Below are 23,703 nucleotides of genomic sequence, written 5' to 3' on the forward strand. Positions count from 1 at the left end.
CAGTCCAAACAGAAACTCTGTGGTCATTCAGTAATAACTCCCCATCCCACCACCCTCCAGAGACTGGTAACCTTTAATCTACTTTCCATCTCAATGAATTTGCCTATCCTAGATATTTCAGATAGATGGGATCATACACAATTTGTCATTTTTGGCATCTGGCTTATTTCCCTCGGGCTTCCCTGGTGGCTCAGAGGTTAAAGCGTCTGCCTGGAATGCGGGAGACCTGGGTTCGATCCCTGGGTTGGGAAGATCCCCTGGAGAAGGAAATGGCAACCCACTTCAATACTCTTGCCTGGAGAATCCCATGGAGGGAGGAGCCTGGTAGGCTACAGTCCATGGGGTCACAAAGAATCGGACATCACTGAGCGACTTCACTTCACTTATTTCCCTTAGCATAATGTTTGCAAGGTTTGTCCACAGTGTAGCCTGTACAGTAATCTCTCCTCATCCAAACACTCCAAGCTCCCCAGTTCAGTTCAGTTCAGTCGCTCAGTCATGTCCGACTCTTTGCGACCCCATGAATTGCAGCACGCCAGGCTTCCCTGTCCATCATCAACTCCCAGAGTTCACTCAAACTCATGTCCATCGAGTCGGTGATGCCATCCAGCCATCTCATCCTCTGTCGTCCCCTACTCCTCCTGCCCCCAATCCCTCCCAGCATCAGGGTCTTTTCCAATGAGTCAACTCTTCAAAAGACCATGAGGTGGCCAAAGTACTGGAGTTTCAGTTTCAGCATCAGTCCTACAAATGAACACCCAGGACTAATCTCCTTAAGGATGGACTGGTTGGATCTCCTTGCAGTCCAAGGGACTCTCAAGAGTCTTCTCCAACACCACACTTCAAAAGCATCAATTCTTCAGCGCTCAGCCTTCTTCACAGTCCAACTCTCACATCCATACATGACCACAGGAAAAACCATAGCCTTGACTAGACGGACCTTTGTTGGCAAGGTAATGTCTCTGCTTTTTAATATGCTATCTAGGTTGGTCATAACTTTCCTTCCAAGGAGTAAGCGTCTTTTAATTTCATGGCTACAATCACTATCTGCAGTGATTTTGGAGCCCCCAAAAATAAAGTCAGCTGCTGTGTTCACTGTTTCCCCATCTATTTGCCATGAAGTGATGGGACTGGATGCCATGATCTTAGTTTTCTGAATGTTGAGCTTTAAGCCAACTTTCTCACTCTCCTCTTTCACTTTCATCAAGAATCTCTTTAGTTCTTCTTCACTTTCTGCCGTAAGGGTGGTGTCATCTGCATATCTGAAGTTATTGATATTTCTCCCGGCAATCTTGATTCCAGCTTGTGCTTCCTCCAGCCCAGCGTTTCTCATGATGTATTCTGCATACAAGTTAAATAAGCAGGGTGACAATATACAGCCTTGATGAAGCTCCCCAGTAGATGCCTCAAACTTCAGATAGTACTAAGCACTATGTATATCGTGTTTTTTCTATACAGGCAGAGCTGTGATCAAGTTTAATTTATATATTAGGCATAATAAGAGATTAACCATCATAACAAAATAAATACAACAATGTACACTGCATGTGCTCAGTTGTATCCAACTCTCAGTGACTCTGTGGACTGTAGCCCACCACACTCCTCTGTCCATAGGATCTTCCAGGCAAGAATACTCGAGTGGGTTGCCATTTCCTCCTCCAGGGGATCTGCCCTACCCAGGGATCAAACCCACGTCTCCTGCATTGGCAGGCGAATTCTTTACCACTGAGCCACTGGGGGAGCAAATTATAACAATATACTGTATAAAAGAATTATATGAATGTGATCTCTTTCTCAAAATATATTATTGTACTATATTTACTTTTCTTGTGATGACATGAAATGACAAAATGCTTACAAGATGAGATAAAACAGTGTGAATGAGGTAGGCATTGTGATGTAGCATCAAACTATTATTGACATTCTGGTGATGTGTCAGAAGGAGGATTATCTGCTTAGGGTGATCCTGGAACATGGGACCATGATGATGTCAGTGGCTGAATATCATAAGATGACGATGTCGATGATTGGGGATCTCGGACAGAATGGTGTTAGATTTCAACATACTACTCAGAATGGTAGAAATTTAAGACTTAGGAATTGTCTATTTCTAAAATTTCCCATTTTATATTTTTGGATTACAGTTGACCATGGTAACTGAAATCTTAGAAAGTGAAACTATGGATAAGGGTGAACTACTATATCAGAAAGTCATTCATTTTTATAGATGAATTATATTTTTGCTATCTGGATATACTATTGATACATTTTATTTATCCATTCATAAGTGGATGGACATCTCAGTTGTTTCTGTGTGTGCTAAGTCGCTTCAGTCATGTCCGACTCTTTGCCACTCTATGGGCTGCAGCCTGCCAGGCACTTCTGTCCTTGGGATTCTCCAGGCAGGAATCCTGGAGTGGGTTGCTGTGCCCTTCTCCAGGGGATCTTCAAGACCCAGGGATTGAACCCGAGTCTCTTGCATCTCCTGCATTGGCAGGTGGTCAGTTGTTTCTACCTTTTGGCTATTGTGAATAATGAGGCAATCAACATGGGTGCACAAGTATCTGTTTGAACGTGTTTTCAATTCTTTTGGGCATTTATCTAGGAGTGGAATTGCTAGATCATACGGTACGTCTATGTTTATCTTTTTGAGGAACCACCAAACTGTTTGCTATAGCAACTTCACCATTTTTCATTCCCACCAGCAATATGCAAGAGTTCCAACTTCTCCACATCCTCACCAACACTTACTTGTCTTTCTAAAAAATTTATAACTGTCCTAGTACAGGTGAACTGTATCTCATTGTGGTTTTTGCATTTCTCTATTGACTAATGATATGGAGGATCTTTTCATCTGCTTATTGGTTATTTGTCTATGCACTTTGAAGAAATGTCTATTGAGATCCTTTTCCCATATTTTAGTTGGTTTGTCTTTTTCTCACTGAGTTGTAGTTCTTTCTACATTCTGGATATTAAACACTTATTTTCTTCTACTTTGTATGTTGTATTTTCACTTTCTTGATAATGTCTTTTGATGCTCCCCAATTTTTAATTTTAATTAGGTCTACTTTATCTAGTTTTCTTTTGTTGCTGGTGCTTTTTGGTATAATACTTAAGAAGCTAATATAAAATCTGAAGTTCAATGATTTGTTTTCTTCTAAGCATGTTATGCTTTTAGCTCTTATATTTGAGTGGTTTATCCATTTTGAGTTAATCTTTGTGTATGGTGTGAGGTAGGGGTCCAACATTATCTTATGACACTGGCAAGTTCATACAGACAGATTAGTGGTTGATGAGGCCTGGGGATGGGGGTGGGTGGGTGGAATAAGGAGTGACTGCTAATGGGTATGAGGTTTCTTTTGGGGATGATTAAAGTATTCTGCATTTAGATAGTGGTGATGGTTGCATAACTGTGAATACATTAACAACCACGAATTGTACACTTTAAAAGGGTGAATTTTATGCTATGTGAATTAGACCTCAATAAAGCTGTTATTAAAACAAACAAACAAAAAGAACAGCTGGTGGCCCGTAGGAGGGGGACAGGCCTGGCAGCCCCGCCTCCTGCTTCTAGGAGAGCAAGCATGCTGCCCTCCTGTGGCCTCTGATGGCTGCCAGCCAGGCTCCAGGACTGCCAGGGCTGTGTTCTAAATCAGACTCGCAGCCCAGACCCAGGATTCATTCTCCTCTGCAGTGTCACAGTTTAAGAGGAAAGGATCTTCTTTCACCAACTTTTCTCCACTTCGGTCCCAACCCCAAATGCGACTGCAGTGGGCTTTTAATCCTGGCAAATCACCAAGATGGAAAGAGCGTGCAGACAGCAGCTCCTGTGCCGTCTGTCTCTTCCAGGGAGTGGAGGACGTGCAGAGGAAAGGCAGGAGCACGAGTGGTCCCAGTGGAGCCATGGGCGAGGCCAAGATCAAGCTCTGCCCCGAGCTCCCTCCGTGCAGGGAGGGGCTGGGACTCAACCTGTCCTCTGGCATGAACGAATCTGGCAAGGTGTCTGGGGGTCTTCCTGCTGCAGGGCCAACCCGGGTTCCACCTGGGACTTGAGCACTTGAATTCATGGACAGCCTCTCAGGAGGCCCGATTTGCACTGGCTCTTTGCATGAGGCTGCTTTGTGGGCCCTTTTGTGGATTGAGGGGATGGGAAGATCTCTCATGGGTCCTGGGCATGGGGGTCTCAGGAAACGCACTGCCTTCCTGCACTTGGAGGAGCAGGGGCTGGGGGCAGGGCTGTCAGCATTCCCCCAGGGACTTTAGAGGTACCACCTTGGTAGCCTTCCTAAGCAAAGGCTGTTGACAACCTGGGCTAGAAAGGAGAAGGCGGCAGGCAAGGGGTGAGGACTGTGGCTGAATGACCGTGGATGGGTCCCTGGGCCACTTCCAGCCCCCTCAGTATGACCGAGGCTCTAGGTTGGGAGCAGGGGGGCTGGAACCAGTCTGGTTGGTGCCATTGCTGTGTGGCCCCCAGTGGGCCTCTACCCAGGAAGCTTGGGGTCCCTCAAGCAGGCCTTGGGGGCCCTGAGCCCTCTCTTGACTTTCCTGCCTCCCAACAGGGCTGGGGCCCAGGGGAAGCGAAGCGTGGGACTCTGGGTGGAAAAAACAGGCTTGAGAAGAAGGTCCTTTGATTCTCCTTGTGAAGTCTGCAAGGTTGGGAAGGAGAAGGGCCAGAGGGTACACTGGCAGCAGGGCGCAGCCCTCCTCTCTCCTGGCCTGAAGGCCCGAGGGGCCTGGCTGGCCCGCTGCCCCCGGTGTCAGGCACTTGCGGCTCTTCAGCAGGATTCAGGAACCACCTGGCCGCTACAGAGCTGCTTGGCATTTTAATTACAGTCATTAAGATGCCTCCTGCCACTGCGGCCCTGTCAGCAGTTCCAGGCCTTTCCGTGTGGAGCACCTCAGCCTCAACCCCTCCGCCTGGCTGCTAACGCTCTCCCTCCAGGGCTCACAGTCCCCTGGGGCTTCTGGCCCCCAGGTCCCACCTCCCCAGCTGGACAGGCAGGGTTTTAGGCAGCATCTCCTGCCCCGCTACCACCCCTGCCCCATTCACACTGGCCATCAGGTCAGGCGCTGGGCAGAGGCCACGGTGACTGGGTGAGAGCAGAAGCACTTCCCACAGAAGGGTCCTCAATAGCGTCCAGACCACTGTCTGCCTTGTCCCTCTGGCATTGGGAGCTCTGCCCAAAGGAGTTCACTGTGGTGTCCCCTGCTCCCAGCCCAGCCAGCCAGCCCCTAGCCCCTCCCTAGTGGGACCCCTGGGCTCCAAGTGCTGCCTCTTCACAGAATCTGTACAGTGGGGACCTCTTCCACAGAGCCACCATACCACCACAGTTTGGGTGTGACAAGCACCCTGTTTGTCTGTCTGTCCCCTCACAAGGCTACAAGCAAAGCACCTGTCTCCCTACGCCTCCTCTAAGACCTGGGCCTGAGTCTGAGAATCTTAATTCCCAGAAAAAGCTGTTCAGCCAAACTTAGCACAGAATGGCAATTCTGGGGTTGAACTCTACCTAGCAACAAGATTAGCAGCTGATTTTGCAAACTGGTATTTTTATCCCTGGGACTGGAACGGCTCAGAAAAGTGGCCTCCTCCTGCACCACCTGGGGACCCCGCCTCCCCAGACGCTAGTCCTGGCCCCATGCCTGGCTCTGCCTTCCCTTCTCGCTTGTAGGGGTCCCTGAGTTCTGGGAGGTAGCGGGGGAGGATCGTGACAGCCCCCAGAGAGGAATGGCAATCCCTTGGTCCGTGAGGAAATGCTGAATAGATGCTGAGGCTCCCAAAGTGACCTGTCCTTCCCTCCTCACTCACTACCTCCCTTTTTCTTTTCCTCATCCCTCTGTCTCCACATCCCAAATCACTGATACTTTCCATGTTGTGCTGCATTTTGTGCCCCATCGGCCGGGGGATCTGTGGGGCCAGTGTCACAGTGGGCTGGGCAGCTGTAGGATGCTTTGGACCATTTCCTTGCCTCCCGCTCCCAGCTCCTCTCTGCTTGCCTTCTCTCTGCCCTCCGCCCCCCACAATGATCGGAACCTTCCGGCAGCCTAAAGCCCTAGTGCTGTTTGTGTGGGCTGCCATCTGCCAAGCTGTCATCTAGGAGTCATCATGGCTCCTTGTTTTAGAGAAAAAATATTGTGATGGTAAAACCTCCCGGAACTGGACTTTCAGTTCCAGAACAGGATGGATGGTGTGGACTCTCTTTTCCAGCTCCTCCTGCCTGGACATAATCCAGCAGACACCCATAAAAGGACCCTGAAAGCTGGAAAGGAGAAGGCAGGCAGCCTGGGGTCACAGGACTTGAGAGCAACATGCTGTGTGTCCCTGGGTTTCTTTTTATCCCTCATACATATCCAGGGTTGAGCACAGGGGCTTGCAATCTGGATTGACACCAGACATCGACAAAACAGACAAACAACAGGAAAAGCTACTCTCAGGCCAAAGGATGGGAGAGGGAGGCCCAGCGGAGCTGGTGCTCTGTGCTCTTCCATCAGATGACAAGGCAAGCAGCATCATGGAGCCCTGCCTCTCCCCACCTCCATCCAGTGCCATGCAGAGCCCCAGGCCCAGTAGAAGTGTGCCTGGCCTCACAGGCTGTGCCACCATGCAAGAACTCTGAAAACTAAACACTGTTCAGTTCAGTTCAGTCACTCAGTCATGTCTGACTCTTTGTGACCCCATAGACTTCAGCACACCAGGCTTCCCTGTCCATCACCAACTCCTGGAGCTTACTCAAACTCATGTCCATCAAGTCGGTGATGCCACCCAACCATCTCATCCTCTGTCATCCCCTTCTCCTCCTGCCTTCAATCTTTCCCAGCATCAGGGTCCTTTCCAATGAGTCAGTTCTTCACATCAGGTGGCCAAAATGTTGGAGTTTCACCTTCAGCATCAATCCTTCCAATGAATATTCAGGGTGGATTTCCTTTAGGGTTGACTGGTTTGATCTCCTTGCAGTTCAAGAGACTCTCACGAGTTCTCTCCAATACCACAGTTCAAAGGCATCAGCACTTTGGAGCTCAGCTTTCTTTATAGTCCAACTCTCACATCTGTACACATGGTAAACACTGTTACCACAGTCTATAAAAGTAAGCCTGAAAGTATACATTAAACCTGAGAAGAGTGACTACCTGCTAAATAGAGGAGTTAAATAAGATCAAGACTCAACATAATAACCAAAATATCCAGGATATAACAACAACAACAAAAATCCATCATCATACCAAGAACCAGGAAAACCACAATTTGAATGAGAAAAGACGATCAACTAATGCCAATGCCAAGCTAACTTGGCAGTTAGAATTATCAGGCAAGAATTTTAGAGCAGCCATCATGAAAATGCTTCAATAAGCAGAAGTTTTGTAAGTTTTTTAATAAAAATTTTTCTATAAAGAAAAGTATTTCCTACAAAGTAAAAATTATACCCACAATTGTTGAGTTTTTTTTTTATCATAAATGGATGTTGAATTTTGTCAAATGTTTTTTTCTGAATCTATTGAGATGATCATATGGCTTTTATCCTTCGTTTTGTTCTTTCACATGTGTTACAGTGACAGATCTCTAGATGTTGAACCATCCTTGCATCCCTGGAACAAACCCCACATGACCATAGTGTAGGACTTCTCTAATGAATTGTTGAATTCAATTTGTTCATATTTTGTTAAGAATTTTTGCATCTATGTTCATCAGGGATATTGGCCAGTAATTTTCTTTTCTTGTGGCATCCCTGTCTGGTTCTGGTATCAGGATATTGCTAGCCCATGTGTTTGGGAGAGTTCTCTCTTACTCTGGTATTTGGAAGAGTTTTAGGAGGTTTGATATCAATTCTTTGAATGTTTGGTAAAATTCACCAGTGAAGCCATCCGGTCTGGACTTTTGTTTGTTGGGAGGTTTTTGATTATGAATTCAATCTCCTTACTGGTAATCAGTCTGTTCAGATCTTCTATTAATGTTTCATCATGACTAAGTCCTGGTATGGGCTTCCCTGGTGGCTCAGACAGTAAAGAATCTGCCTGCAATGCGGGAGACCTGGGTCCAATCCCTGGGTTGGGAAGATCCCCTGGAGGAGGACATGGCAATCCACTCCAGTATTCTTGCCTGAAGAATCCCCATGGACAGAGGAGCCTGGCGGGCTACAGCCCATGGGGTCATAAAAAGTTGGACATGACTGAGCGACTAAGTACAGCATAGCACAGGTCCTGTGTTGTTAGGAATTTATCAATTTTTTCTAGGTTGTCCAATTTGTTGGTGTATAATTGTTCATAGCAGTCTCTTATGATCTTTTGTATTTCTGTGGTACCTCATTTTTCATGAAATTCCAATCTTATTTATATATTCTCTCTGCTTTTCTTGGCAAGCCTAGCTAAATGTTGGTAAATTTAGTTTACCTTTCCAAGGAACCAGATCTTAGTTTCATTGATCTTTTCTATTGTCTTTTTATCCTCTATTTCACTTATTTCTACTCTAAGCTTTGTTATTGCCTTCTTTCTATGAACTTTGGGCTTTCTTCTTCTTTTTGTTGTTCCTTGAGGTGCAAAGTTAGGTTGTTCAGGATTTTTTTTCCCCTTGAGGTAGATATTTATTGCTATAAACTCCTTCCTAGTAATGCTCAGCTGATCGCAGCACTACAAGTGTCAGCAGCCAGCATAAAGCAATTGAAGAGACCACAGTGAGAATGACTGGCTCCGAACAAGATCTGATGAGCTGGAACAGCAGTGCAATGAGATAAACAGAGAGAAGGAGAAGAATATCCAGTTGAAGAGAAGAGCTGAGGATCTGGAGTCCAAGAAAAAGAGATGAAGCTGAAAGGCCTCTGAAAACACAGTGAAATCACATCTCCACTCACGCCAGAGTGTGAACACATCTCTGAGAAGTTACAGGCAGCAGAGAGAGACAGTAGGAACCTGGAAGACAAGGTGTGTTCTCTGAAGACAGACATTGAGGAGAGCAAGTGCCGACACCACCACCTGAAGGTGGAGCTGGAGAGCTTCTCGGAGGTGCTGGGTGGGAGGATCTGTGCCCTGCAAGACGTCCACCAGGGCCTCTCCAAGCCGGGTGCCAGCAGGCAGGGCTGCTCCTGAGTCCCCAGCGTGTGTGTGAGAGAGGGGGTCTCCTCCTGAGTCCCCAGTGTGTGTGAGAGAGGGGGTCTCCTCCTGAGTCCCCAGTGTGTGTGTGAGAGGGGGTCTCCTCTTGAGTCCCCAGTGTGTATGAGAGAGGGGGTCTCCTCCTGAGTCCCCAGTGTGTGTGTGAGAGGGGGTCTCCTCCTGAGTCCCCAGTGTGTGTGTGAGAGAGGGGGTCTCCTCCTGAGTCCCCAGTGTGTGTGTGAGAGGGGGTCTCCTCCTGAGTCCCCAGTGTGTGTATGAGAGAGGGGGTCTCCTCCTGAGTCCCCAGTGTGTGTGTGAGAGGGGGTCTCCTCCTGAGTCCCCAGTGTGTATGAGAGAGGGGGTCTCCTCCTGAGTCCCCAGTGTGTGTGTGAGAGGGGGTCTCCTCCTGAGTCCCCAGCGTGTGTATGAGAGAGGGGGTCTCCTCCTGAGTCCCCAGTGTGTGTATGAGAGAGGGGGTCTCCTCCTGAGTCCCCAGTGTGTGTGTGTGAGAGGGGGTCTCCTCCTGAGTCCCCAGTGTGTGTGTGAGAGAGGGGGTCTCCTCCTGAGTCCCCAGTGTGTGTGTGAGAGAGGGGGTCTCCTCCTGAGTCCCCAGTGTGTGTGTGAGAGAGGGGGTCTCCTCCTGAGTCCCCAGTGTGTGTGTGAGAGGGGGTCTCCTCCTGAGTCCCCAGTGTGTGTGTGGGAGAGGGGTCTCTAGTGGTAGTGGTAGGCTGTCCTCTCGTTTCGTTGCTTCTGTAAATGCAGGTGCAGTGTGTCGCGCTTCCAAACCCGAGGTGCTGTCCATGCTCTCCTCCTCAGAACAGAAATCTCCCTTCGCTTCTCTGGCCTTATGAGCTTGTAGATAACCGAACGATTCTGACTCAGGAATCCAAAACTAGGTCTACCTTAAACATTTATGCTGTCAAGGCAGGGATGTTTATATCTTTCTTAAGGGTTGTTGCAACCACATGAACTGAAAAAAAAAAAGTCTCTTCTAATCCAAATATGAATACCTTCCTTTGCCACTTCCTTTTTCTGAGTAGTGTTCAGAGTATTCGAATGTCCATCAGGCACCAGTGCGTGGGGATGTGGTGACAGCAACTTCCCTCTCAGTATACATGGAGATGTTTCAAAACAACCACTTAGTAGAGATTTGTCCCAAGAAAGAAAACAAGTTTCTGGTGGGTGTGTTTTTTGGCGCAGGAATCGCCTGCATTCACTCTGCCCACTTCCACCCGCCCCTAGTTTGTAGGGTTGTGACAATTTTCTTTATCTTGGTTTCATTTCTGAGCAGATTACAATGCTGTGGGGACACGACACACTGAGGGTGCCTAACACAGTGCCTGGCACAAAGTAGGTGCTTAGTAAATATTTGTTCAATTAAACACATTAAAAGAAACACCTCCCTCTTTGAACTGCCTTTGCTGTACCCCATTAATTTTGGTATGCTGATCAGACATTTTTATTTTCGTTTGTCTCAAGGTATTTTTTAAATTTCTTCTTCAATCCATTGGTTGTTCAGTAGCATGCTGTTTAATCTCCACATATTTATGAATTTTCCAGTTTTCTTCGTGTAATTAATTTCTAGTTTCATACCATTGTGCTTAGAAAAGGTGCTTGATATGATTTCAATCCTCTTACATTGATTAAGTCTTATTTTATAGTCTGACATACAAGCTATCTTGGAAAATGTTCCATGTGCACTTAAGAAGAATGTGTATTCTGTTGCTTTTGGATGGATTGTTCTAAAAATATCTGTTAAGTCCATCTGCTGAACATGTTGCTTAAAACCAATGTTCCCATACCGATTTTCTGTGTGGAAGTAAGTGGGGTATTAAAATGCCCTAGTACTATTGCGTTGCTGTCTCTTGCTCCTTTTAGGCCTGTTAATATTTACTTTATATATTCAGGCACCCCATGTTCGGTGCATATACAATTGTTCTATCCTTTTGTTGGACTGACTCCTTGATCGTTACATAACGCCTTTGTTGGTCTCTCATTAACAGCCTTTGCTTTAATGTCTCTTTTGTCTGACATAAGTATAGCTATTCCAATTTTCTTTTGGTTTGCACTTGCATGGAAATATCTTTTTCACATCTCTTCACTTTCAGCCTGTGTGTCCTTACATGTAAAGGGAGTCTCTTGTAGGAAGCCCATAGATGCGTACTGGTTCTGTTGTTGTTGCTCATTTGTTTTTTCAGCCACTCTATGTCTTCGCAGAATTTACCCCACTTAAACTCTTTATTGACAGACATGTGCTTATTGTCATTTTGTTAATTGTTTTCTGGCTGTTTTTGTAGTTCCTCTGTTCTTCTCTTTGAGAGGACTCAAAAAAAGTCCTCTTCTTTTGTGGCTTTATTTCTTAAGCAGTATGCTTCTATTCCTCTCTCTTTATCTTGTGTATTTACTGTAAGTTTTTGCTTTCTGGTTACCATGTGGCTTACATACAACAACTTATATCCTCAACAGTCTGTTTCAAGTGGATTAACAACTTATGTTTGAGCCCGTTCTAGAACTCAACATTTTGTGCTTTGTCACCCTTGGCTTAATGTTTCTGATGTCACATTTTACCTTGTGGCTCAGCTGGAAAAGAATCTGCCTGCAATGCGGGAGACCTGGGTTTGATCCCTGGGTTGGGAATATCCCCTGGAGACGGAAAAGGTTACCCACTCCAGTATTCTGGCCTGGAGAATTCCATGAACTATATAGTCCACGGGGTCGCAGAGTCAGACACAACTGAGAGACTGTCACTTTCACTTTCAACGTATCCCTTAGCTAATTACTAAACTCAGTTTTACTACTTTTGTCTTTTTATCATCACACTAGCTTTACAAGTAATTAAACCACTACTATCTATTTACGCTTACCAATGAGATTTATACTTTCATATGTGGCCTTTTACTAGTTAGCAGCCTTTCTTTCAGCCTAAATAAGGTCCTCTAACATTTCTTGTTTAGTAGTAATGAACTCCTTTAGCTTTGTTTGTCCATAAAACTCTTCATTTCTCCTTCAATTCTGAATGATAACCTTGCTGGGTAAAGTATTCCTGGTTGGAGGTTTTTTTCCTTTCATCACTTTGAATATATCATGCCACTCCCTTCTGGCCTGCAAAGTATATGCTGAAAAAAATCTAATGATGGTCTTATGGGAGTTTCCTTGTATATACTAAGCTGTTTTTCTCTTGCTGCTTTTAAAATTCTCTCTGTATCTTTAACTTTTGACACTTTAATTATCACATGCCTTGCTGTGGATCTCTTTGGAGTCCTGTTTTTTGGTGGTCTCTGGGTTTCTTGGATCTGGATGCTTGTTTCCTTCCCCAGGTTAGGGAAGTTTTCAGTCATTAGTTCTTCAAATAAGACTTCTGCCCTTTTCTCTCTCTCTTCACCTGCGGGACTCCTATAATGTGAATGTTACTCCATTTGATGTTGTCCCATAATTCCCTTAAGTTACCTTCAGTCTCTTCATTCTTTTTTCTTTTTGCTACTCTGCATTGTCCTCAAGTTTATTTATTTTTTTCTGCTTCATATAGTCTGCTGTTGAACACTTCTGATGTACTTTTTCAGTTCAGTTATTGTACGCTTTAGCTCTGTTATTTCTATTTGGTACTTTCTTATATTTTCCATCTCTTTGTTGAAGTTATCACTGTGTCTGTCCATTCTTCTTCCCAGTTCAGTGATCATCTTTATGACAATTACTTTGAACTCTTTATCAGGTAAATTATCAAGTAAATAATTAATACTATTTAATTACAGCTTTTTTCCTGAGGTTTTTGCCTTCTTCTTTCATTTGAAAACTGTTTCTCTGTTGCTTCATTTTACTTGACTCTATGTGTAAGCTTCTATCCAATAGACAAAACAACCACTTCTCCTAGTCTTGAAAAGAGCTACCTTGTATAGAAGAGAAATCTTGTTCAACCCTGTCCCAACTTTTTGTTGTCTCTCAAATTTTGTGCTTGTCCAAACAGCCTATTACGTTTTTAATAGCTCCCAGTAGTTGAGAATGTGCCAAGACAAGTAAATGTCCCAAAGTACAGGATCTCTGTACTTAGGTTCATGCTGGCTGGAAGCCAGACCCTCAGGTAACAGCTTTTAAAATACACAAATATCCACAGTCCTGTGGAACTGCAAGGGTAAGTAAGCCCCATTGGCGATCAGAGTTAGGTGATCTGGAGTTATCCGCTGGGCCACAGCCACAAAAATCAGGGCTCCAGATGAGTGTAACTCTTTTCTGGGTGACTCCAGTGAGCTGAAGCAAGACAGATGGAGAGTGTCAAGATGGTGACAACAGCCTACATTCCTTGAGAGCAGCTCTATAAGCCACTAAATGTGTGCCAAACCTGAAGTCTGCCCCTCAGGCTGATGCTCTAAGAGAAGCAAAGAAGCCTTTTTCACAGCAAGACTGGAGGACGTGCCTCAGTTCACAGTCTGGGCAGTGTCCTGGGAGTAGCAGCCTCACAAGAACCATCTCTCCAACTGCCGCAATCCTGTGGGACCCAGGAATAAAAGCCCTTCTGGTCATTGGAACCGGGTGATCAAGAGGTGCTTCCTGCGTGGGTCAGTCACAGAAAAACGGGCACCAAACATAGAAACAAGGGCACTAATGCAGGTAAAGATCCCCCCACTCCCTGCCACCAGAAGACACGGCTGCTGTAGCATGGCAGGGGTAAGTAGAAAGGTAACATCCACCCTCCAAGGTCTCTGGAAAAGATTACAGTTAGCCCCTAAATGTATATCTAATTGGAAACCTGCCCCTTAGGCCTCGGTCATGATGATTAGCTAACAGGTTTTCTTCTTGCTCTGCCCGAGGGTGGCTGTTTAAGGACTCTGTCTCCATTGCTTACAGTCTTCAAAAAGATATACGTTCCCTCATGTTCACTGCAGAATTATTTACAGTAGCCAAGACATAAAAACAACCTAAGTGTCCACTGATAGATGAATGGACAAAGAAATTGTGATATATATATACTGATGGAGTATTATTCAGTTATAAAAAAGAATGAAGTCCTGCCACTTGTTGACAACATGGATGGACCTCGAGCGTTATACTAAGTGAATAAGTCAGAGAGAGAAAGACAAATACCATATAATGTCTCTTATAAGTGGAACTTAAAAAAAAAAAAAAAAAGCTCAGGATACAGAGAACAGATTGGTGGTCGACAGAGGTGGGGTTAGGGGTAGGGAAAAATTTTTTATTAAAAAAATTAATATTTTCTATAAAGTATAAATTATAGAACTGAAAAATACACTAACCAAATTAAAAACTTTGCTGAATAAACTCTCCAGTAGATTGGAGATGACAGAGGATAGAATCAGTAAACTTAAAGAAAGATCAATAGAATTTACTCATTCTGAACAGCAGGCAGAAAATAGACTGAAAAATAAAATGAACAGATCTATGGAACAAGGACACAAGATCCAACATTCATATTGTATCATTCTTATTATCTTAGAAGGCAGGAAGAAAGAATATGGGGCTGAAAAAGTAATTTAAGAAATGGTATCTTTTTAAAAATCCCAATTTTTACAAAAGAGATAAATGTACAGATTCAAGAAGTTGAGCAAACCCCAAACAGGAAAAACCTAAAGAGATCCACACCAAGACATCATGACTAAACTTCTGAAAACGAAGAAGAATTCTTCAAAATAGTCAGAAACAATAAATTTCTAATAGAGGAATATCATTCAAATGACAGCATATTTCTCACCAGAAACCCTGGTGGCTCAGAAGTGAGTGGCACAATTATCATATTATTTTTCATGTGCTGAAAAAAAGAGAACAGTCAACTGCAAAATCCAGTGAAATTACCCTTTAGGAATGCAGGGGAAATAAAAGTATTCCAAGATGAAGAAAAACTAAGAAAATATGTTGCTATCAGACCTAACTTTAAAGAATGGCTAAAGGAAGCTCTCCAGATATAATGACAAAAGAAGGCAAGGACCTTTTTCAAGAAAAGAACAATGGAGAGGACAAATATAAAGAAAACAGGGAATCCCTGGTGACCCAGTGGTTAGGACTCTGCGTTTCCACTGCCAGGGGCTGGTTTTGATCCCTGGCTAGGGAACTAAGACCCTACAAGCCATGTGAGGTGGCCAAAAAATAAACAAACACAATAGACTACTTCACTTCATGAATTTCTTTAATAACATTTCATGGCTAAAGTAAAAATCCTAATACCATCTGATGCGGTTTCTCAATGTAGAGGAAATACTGAAGACAAATGTATTTTAAAACTTAGAAGAATAAAGAGACACTAACAAAAGTAAAATGGCTAGACTCACTCAAAGTGAGAAAATGTCAATACCACTGGACTGTGACCAGTTATATATGTGTATGAGATACTTAGGGCAATCACTAAATAAAACTATACAAGGCAATATACAAAAAAATGTTACAAATAAATCAGAGTAGACTTATTTAAAAGGTTCAAGAAATGAAAAGAAAGCCAATGAAAAAGAAACAGAGGAATGAAAAAAGGAACAAAAACAAAAGAAATATTAAAATGACAAACAAAAGCCTAATATACCAACAATTACTTTAAATATATATGGTCTAAATACACCAATTAAAAGACAGAGATTGGTAGAATGGATTTAAAAAGCATGACCCAACTATACACTGTCTACAAGGACTTTATCTCAAAACAGAATGCTACTGAAAGCATGAATTATAAAAAAATTTTAATAAATTGGACCTTGCCAACATTAAAAACTTTAGCTCTGAGAAAGTCTGTGCTAAAAGATTAAAAGATTTAATCACAGACAGGAAGAAAATATTTGCAAATCACATATCCAACAAAGGACTTTTACCTAGAATATATTTTAAACATTTAAAACTTTTAAAAACAATTAGTCCAATTAGGAAACAAGCAAAACATTTGACAAACATTGCACCTAAAAAGATATATGGATGACAAAAGGCACATCAAAAGATGTTTACCACAGTCAGCCACTGGAAAAATACAAATTAAATCACAATGAGAAACCAGCACCCACCTATTAGACCAGTTAAAATATAAAATATTGACAGTGTCTATCACTCAGGCATGTTAATTTCCTACTGCTGCTTTTTAACAAATTGCCACAAATTTAGTAGATTAAAAGAACACATTTGGGACTTCCCTGGTGGTCCAGTAGTTAAGAATTTGTTGCCAATGCAGGGTACATGGGTTCAATCCCCAGTCTAGGAACTAGGATCCCACATGTCACAGGGCAGCTGAGCCACTGAGGCAAGACTATTGAAGCCTGTGCACCCTAGATCCTGTGCTCCAAAATGAGAAGCCATCACAGGAAGCTTGCGCACTGCAACTAGAGAAGCCCCTGCTCGCCGCAACTAGAGAAAGCCCACAGGCAGCAACGAAGGCAATGCAGTCAAAAATAAATAAATAACTTAAAAAAAAAAAAGCATAGTTATTTTCTCAGAGTACTGGAAGTCAGAAGCCCCAGATGGGTCTCGTGGGGCGAGAAGCAATGTTGGCAGGGCTGTGTTCTTTTCGAGGCTCTGGGAGAGAGTCCTTTTCCTGGCGTTTTCCAGCTTGGAGAGCCTGCCTACATTTATTGGCCCACAGGCCCCCACCATCTTCATAGGAAGCAACGGCTGGTCATATCTTCCCGTTATTACAGCACTCTGACGTGAACTCTCCTGCCCCCACTTCCAACACCTGAGGGAGCGTCAGTGGGCAGTGCGGAGCGAAGGGGGTTGCAGCAGCTGGCTCCGCCCACCTGCTACGGCCACAGCTGCCCGGATGCCACCTGTCTGGGTTTCCAAAGCTGTCAACAGAGCCCAGAAACGGAGACTTCTGTTAAATCTCACTTCCAATACCTGCAACGAATTTTTAAAAATTTTAACCAATATGGAATTTCGCTTTGGGAAGGTAAGTTCTGGACGTGGACAGTGGTGATGACTGCAGACCCACGTGAATGCACTTAATGCCACTGAACTGCACGCTTCAACGTGGGTAAGATGCTAAATTCTGTCTCATGCATATGGTACCACAATAAACATGTTAAAGGGTGTGGTCATCTTCCTGCCTTGGGGTCAAAAGAGGAAGGGCTGAGGAGGTGAGGAAGAGAGTGCAGGGAGGAAGGAAAGGATGGGAAACAGAGGGGAGATGAAAGCAGTGGGAGAGGAGAAAAGGGGAGAGAGAAGTGGAGGTGGGGAGTGGGAAGGGGAAGGGAGAGAAGTATGAAAGCAGAGGGGAGAGGGGGCCAGAGCGGGGAGGCGAGCAGAGGCCAGGGATGGTTGGGTAGACTCACAGGTGCACCCACCTCTCCAGGTGTGAAGGCGATGGTGAGAGGAGCTTGGGGTCACGATGCCACTGGAGGGGTCAACGGGTGCCTTTTCAGGACCTGCCACCCTGCACACCTGGCACAGGCTTTCAAGACCTGGACTCATTGGGCCCTCACTGCCGCATCTCTGGCCCCAGGCCCAGGGGCGTGTGGGGTGCCTGCCCATACTCTGGCCTGCCCCAGATCTCTGGGCTTCATGTGAGCCACTAACCCAGGGAGTTGGGGGTCCCAGAGACCTTGTTGCTTGTTACTAACCATAAACACGGGATGTGCTCTTGTGACTGGCACTGGGAGACGCTGATCTAGAGTCCCAGGGGGTACCCAGGATGTCCTGATGGTGTCCAGTCCAACAGAATGTGATAGAATGTTCCAGAAACACCACCTGCTTCCCCTAACCAAGAATTTGAACACAGGGTTCCTGTCACTGGGTTGATGCACTCAGAGACAGAGCATGGCTGCACTGTAGCCCCCGAGGTAGTCGGGTTGGGCAGGAACCCCAAGGGAGGTGTCGTAGCAGGTGGAACAAGCCAATGGAATCCCCATGGGGAGGGGTGAGCCCTGCTACCCTCTCCACTGGAGGAAGCCTCTGACAGTGTCCTGAGGAACCCCGTATGCAACCTCTTGATAGGAACGTGGTCCAGAGACTGGGAGGGGCACAAACTCCCCACCTGCCTGCTGCTTGCTCTCCTTTCTTCCTTCCTTCCTCGCTCTTGGACCCTGAGTGTCCTGAAATGAGGTAGAAGGAATTTGGAGCACAAGAACGCAGCCTCCTTCTCTAGCAAGCACCGCCAGCCCTCTCCTGAAGGCGGGCGAGGGCCAACACGTCAGTGGGCCCCAAACGCACTGCTAACCCACTGGTTGGATTCAGGGTGCTCCGCCAGGGTGGGTGGACAGCACTGCTCAGACCCTGGGAAGCATCTGGATTCCCGCCTAATTTCTGGCCCTGTAGGTCACATCTTAAGTCCTCCCAGGTGCTGGTACTGATGCTTGTATGAACCACCGATGTGTGTGCTGACACCCCTGGAAGGAGCTGGCACAAACCCCACACTCAGGGGGCTCCTGTGGATGCTTTGTGCTCAACGGATGGGGCTGTTTAAGAACACAGCTTCTGTGGGGCCCGGCAGGGCCCTTCTCCTCCTTCCTGCCCCTGCCTCCGCTTCCCTTTGCTGTCCTCTGCCCTCTGCTGGCACCTTGCACCTTGGACTGAGGTCTCCCACCCTGGGTCCTCTGCACCAGCCCGGCCCTGATGGGTGGTCATTGAGAATGCTGGCACCTTCTCCACCAGAGGCCCCGCTCTGCACCCCCTCCCTGGCCTCTGTTAACCCCAAGCCCCCTGTGGGCACTCTGTAGGCCAGACAGACCCTCTTTGGGGGCTGCTGACTCCCCATGCCACACCTCTGCAGCCCAGGCCCATCAGGGGACACTCTAACCCTAACACGATGTTCCTGACCCTGGTCCCTGCAAGGTCATAACCTGAGCAGCTTCCCAACAACCCTGTCCCTCAGGCAGCAGGCTCGCCATCCCTGCAGGAGAGACCTCTGCCAACCACCCACCCTCCATCATCGCTCCGCTGTGGCTTCTGAAGTGCCCTCTGGGGCCTCTCTCGGAGTGTCTGGGCTGTCAGAGTTTCAGTGGGTGAATGGTGCTGCGGGATGCTTTGCACCCCTTCAGCATCTATATGCAGAGCCAGACCATCTCTGGGATGATGCGAGAGCAGAGGCAGGGGGTCCCACTGGGAATGAGGGCACAAGTGGGGCCCAGCTCACGCCTCAGTGGTGACACTTCCCCTGTGGCCATTGTACACGGGGAGTTTAAGCCAAAATGTCTCTAATGCCCCAGCCGGTGCTGGCCAAAAGCCTAGGATCCCTCCCAGGAGGAACAAGGACAGAGGTGATGGAAGGCCTGGCCTGAGCTCCCTGGAGAAGCCCTGACTCACCCTCGGGTCGACACCTCTCTTGCAAAGGCCTCCTCCAGAAACGACAGGCCTGGGCCTGCTCTGCGGGAGGACGGCCACCTCAGGCCCATGGGTGCCCTGTAAAAGGTGGTATCTCCCTGTGCCACCAGGTTGACCCCTCTCAGCACCACCAAGTCTGAGTCACAGTAGCCAGACTCTCCCAGCGGGGGCTGGAGGGTGTGGTTTCAGACGTCCCCTCCCCACGCCAATGGCAGCAGATGCCAGATTCCGCAGAACAGGGCTGGGAGAGCAGGGAGTGGCGTCCAGTTCAAGGTTCCAGGGGCAGGGAGATCTAAGGCCCCACCTGGCATCTGACGCTCCTTTTTCCCCTTTGAAAGCAGACCAGTGATCCAACCTTGAGTTATAAAGAATAAACCCAAGGATGTAGATAAAACCAAGCTCGTGTGGACAAGCTGAGGGGTGAGCTGAGCCTGAAATCGCAGATTATTACTTTTTCCTCGCCCCTGAAGTTGTGATAGGGACTGAAGGAGAGGCCTTGGGATCCCTAACCATGTCCAGGGGGCATCATGCCAACCTCATGTCCAGGAGAGGTATGCCTGGGAGCAGCCAGGCTTGGACAACCTGATTCCCAGGCCACGGGGGACCAGCGCCATATGTGTGCCACTGTTCGGGGCAGGGGCTCTGCTCTGGCGCCTGCCCTCTGTCCAAGAGGGAGAGAGTGCTTACCAAGGACTGCTTCCACACCCACACTCCACTCTTTATTCATGGAAACAACTTGTCTGCCCTGGGTTGAGATTGCTGCCAGCTGGCCGCCTGGGGAGCAGATTGGAGGTGGGTTTGGGTCTGTTCCCCAGACTGTGCTCTGAGTGGTCAGGTCTCTGTAAGGCAGCTGCCACCTCCTGGACACATTTGCACACAAAATACTCCTGACTTCTCCCTCCTGCACACTTCGGAGACAAACTATTGAAGACGGTGCTGTCCTTCCTGGCAGATTATTTCTGTCCTGGGAGTTTGCTTGGTAATTTCACTGTTGAACTGTCTACTTTCTTCATTCATTCAAGAAATACCCACCAGGTTCTGCCCATTGAGCTCGGCCCCTGGAATGAGGGTGGGGGTGGGGGGAGGCCACACTGGACAGCCTGCGATGTAAATGAGGCACCAGGACGTGCCACAAGCCTATTATGCCTGGAGGGGTGCAGGCACAAGCATGAGCCCAGCATTTTGGGGCCACTGCAGGTAAATGGGGCACCAAGGACCCTCTGGCTGAAGTCTTTCAAATCCTGCTTGGAAATGGATGTGAGCTCTAGAGCTACAATCATTTTTCCTGATCGAAAGCTTATTATGTTTCTGAAAGCTGTGTGAAGTCTTGCCAGGATGCAGGCTGGATAAGAAACAGCTTTGGGAGCTATTTAGGAATTCCCATTTTGGTGTTTGCTGTATACATGGGCCTGATGGCTAGAATTCGGGTAATGACCACATAGTGAAAACCGTCTTGGCAGAAAATATCACACACAGACCCAGAAGTGCTTAAATACAGATTTATTGCAAACCAACACCGGAGACAGGGTGATTTCGCAGGCAGGCACCCCATTTTCCTTGGACCTCAGCTGATGGAGCTCAGTGGCCAAACTGCTCCTGCCGTGTCTGAAGAGAGAAAACAGGCAGAGTGCACAGGTCCAGGGCCCAGGCCAGCAGCGAGGGGCGCAGGCAGCCCACAGGATGGCAAGCCCTCCAGCCTGCCACTCCCAGATGCCGGCAAGCTGCTATTACCCCCAGTGGGGTGGGGAGAAACGCGAACACTTGAAAATAAAATCAGGCAAAAGGAAGACAACTGACCATGGAGTCCACAGCTCCCAAACAGCCAAGGTGCAGGCCTCATACCCCACCTGGTGACGGCAGAGGACCCCCTGGTGGTGGCGGAGGGGAGGAGACAGGCACGGCGCCAGAACGGTTCTCACATAGATGGGTGAGACCTCTCACTACGTGGGACAGGTGAGACCCGGAGGACGCTGAAAGGGGGCCTCAGCAGCTCCATGACCAGCCTTGGTGACGACAGCCAACAACAGTGCTCCGTGCCCCCTTGGTGGTGCTCCCATCAGTCACCAGGTGTACACACCTCCCGTGATGGCACCGGAGCAAGCAACTGCTTCCCAGGGATGTGTCTACAGGGCCCTGTGAGCCAGAAACCTGCCCCCACACATGGCAATGAACCAGCTCCCACCCACGCAGCTGAAGGGGGAAGCTTCTAGAAGGAACGTCCCCAGCCCCAGGACTCCTCCTCCCCAAGTCCAGCACACAGAGCTCGAGGGCAGGTTCCAGGGTGCAGAGGCCTGCAAGGTAACAACCAATAGGGCAGCCGCGTGGTCCTGGCAAAGGGTAAGGGCTCTGGGTCCTGGGAGAGCCGCGGGAGCAGGGCCCCAAGCTCTGGGTGGCACAGTCTGGCTTCAGCCAAGAAAGGACCCGGGGCTGCAGTGAGCAGTGGCACACCGTGGGGTCTCCTGAGGGCGCCTGGCCCAGCTTGCTCTGACAAGAACCAGTCCCCCAGGGGAAAGTGCCAGGCCGGGGGCAGCAGGACAAGCCAATCAGAAGACAGAGATCCTGCTGTGCAGGGCCTGAGGCCACCAGAGATGCTTCCAGCATCCGGAATCAGAGACCAGCACCCTGGTTTCCGTGGCTCCCCGACGAGGAAGGCAGGGGACACATACAAGCAGATGGGCAAGACTACACAAGAACACACCCAGCAAGAGGGCAAGGCGGCAGCTTCCCCAAACTGGCCCTGAGCCCAGCCCTCAGCCTGCACATCCCTGCCTGCGCTTCCACAGCCGAGGGGCGCCCACGCCCGCCCGAGCGCACAGAGAACAGCAAGCAGAGAGCACAGGAGCAGAGCAGCGAGTGCAGGGAGGGAGGGAGCGGCGAGCGGCGCCTGCAGGGCCCAGAGCTGTGCCCGCTGGGACAGCCCCTGCTCCCCACACCCCTCGGCAAGGCCGCACAGCCCCGCCCTGCTCTCAGTCAGGAGACGCAGGGCCAGGGGTGGAGGCCGGTTCACCCTTGAGAGAAAGGATGGCAGAGGTGAACTAGACAGCGAGTCCCCGGCAGGAGGGAGCTGAGGGGCGCGGCCGAGGCCCCGCTTCCCTGCCGGCGAGGGCGTCCTCTCCTCCGGTCATTAAAACTGCACAGCCCCCGGGGAGATGTTGAACATGGCGGGGTCGAATCGCTGGCCTCGGAAGGGAGAGCCTTCAGCGTCCCACCCCTTCTTCAGCATCTCATGGACTTTCTACAAACAGAAAACAGAGAGGTTACTGTAGTCACCAGGCCTGCACGTCCCAGAGCAGAGCTCTGCTCTGCTTCCTCTGGAAAAGGACCCGCCTGGGCTGACAGCAGACCCTCTGCAAGCCCCTGCTCCCCACATTCGGGTTCCACCCCATCCTGTCCCCAGAGCAACACCGGCCACCTTCCTGGTTTGGATGCTGTCCCTGCTCACCAGGAGTATCTGTCCAAGCTCCAGAGGGCCTGAGGGCCACAGCCCACAGAGCCGACTGAGCTCTAGAGAGGGTCTCTACTCCCCTTTCATAGGGACAAGGTGGGTAGTCTCCAGGCCTGTGCTCTCAGATAGTCTAGGAATGTGACTCAAAGGAAGAGACCTCAGGATGTCTGACTGTGTACCCACCAATCACCGATCCCACAGCCCCTGGGGGCAGGGGCCAAAGCTGTTATCAAAGGTGGGCTCAATCATCCCAGTCTGGACCACCAGCCTTTGGGGTGGCAGCAGGAAGCTGCTCCCTGTCCCCTCCCACATCTGCCCTCCATGTCCTCCCTGCAAACACACTGGGCTGGAAACCCTCTCCCCTTCCTTCTGACCAGGAGAAATGAAGAGACGCACGGCCACAGGGCCAGAAAGCCCTGCCCACCTCTTAACCTCCAGGCCGACAGAGTGAGCTGAGGGGAAAGCTCCTGGTGTCTGACAAGACTGCAGGGCTCCTGACGGGGCCTCCTCTGCCCCGTTACTCCACCTAAGTGGTGCAGCAGCGAACACGTCAGACACGCAGTACATACTGCGCTCGGCTCGGCACACCTGACACACGCCAAGGACCTTAGAACAGCACCTGGCACAGCTGCCCACAGGCCGCCCGAATAGGGGCTAGACGCCCAGCCCCGCCCACCTGCGCGCCTCCGGGCGCCGGCAGCCACAGGGCGAGCTGCATCCCATCCCTCCTCCTCCGGCTCGTGCCCACCGCCCGCTCTGAGTCACCTCCTCCTCAAGCTCTCACTGCACGCCCCTCATCTGAGCATCTTGAGACAAACCCTCTCCAGTGAGCTCTGCCTCGAGACACACCCTCTGAGCTCGACCCATGGTGATGTCCCCATACCCCAGCCTCGCCATGGGCCGTCTGACGGGCCCTCTTGCTCCAGCCCCACAGGGTCCTCAGC

At 48.5% G+C, this 23,703-nt stretch overlaps 1 protein-coding gene across 1 annotated transcript in view; it reads right to left on the reverse strand.

The window, feature by feature from the left end:
- Positions 1 to 20,799: 20,799 nt before the first annotated feature.
- The window catches only part of NUDCD3 (NudC domain containing 3), a 70,552-nt gene continuing 67,648 nt past the window's right edge, over positions 20,800 to 23,703 (reverse strand). Inside the window, exon 6 of the mRNA XM_086396130.1 lies at positions 20,800 to 22,549. Coding sequence (XP_086252256.1) covers positions 22,439 to 22,549 — 111 coding nt within the window. The 3' untranslated portion in view covers positions 20,800 to 22,438. The remainder of the gene's footprint in view (positions 22,550 to 23,703) is intronic.

Source organism: Bos grunniens, chromosome 4 (genome assembly GCF_055505025.1).
Source record: "Bos grunniens cultivar Pamir isolate PY7600 chromosome 4, Bosgru_T2T1.0, whole genome shotgun sequence".
In the NCBI taxonomy this organism is placed as follows: domain Eukaryota; kingdom Metazoa; phylum Chordata; class Mammalia; order Artiodactyla; family Bovidae; genus Bos; species Bos grunniens.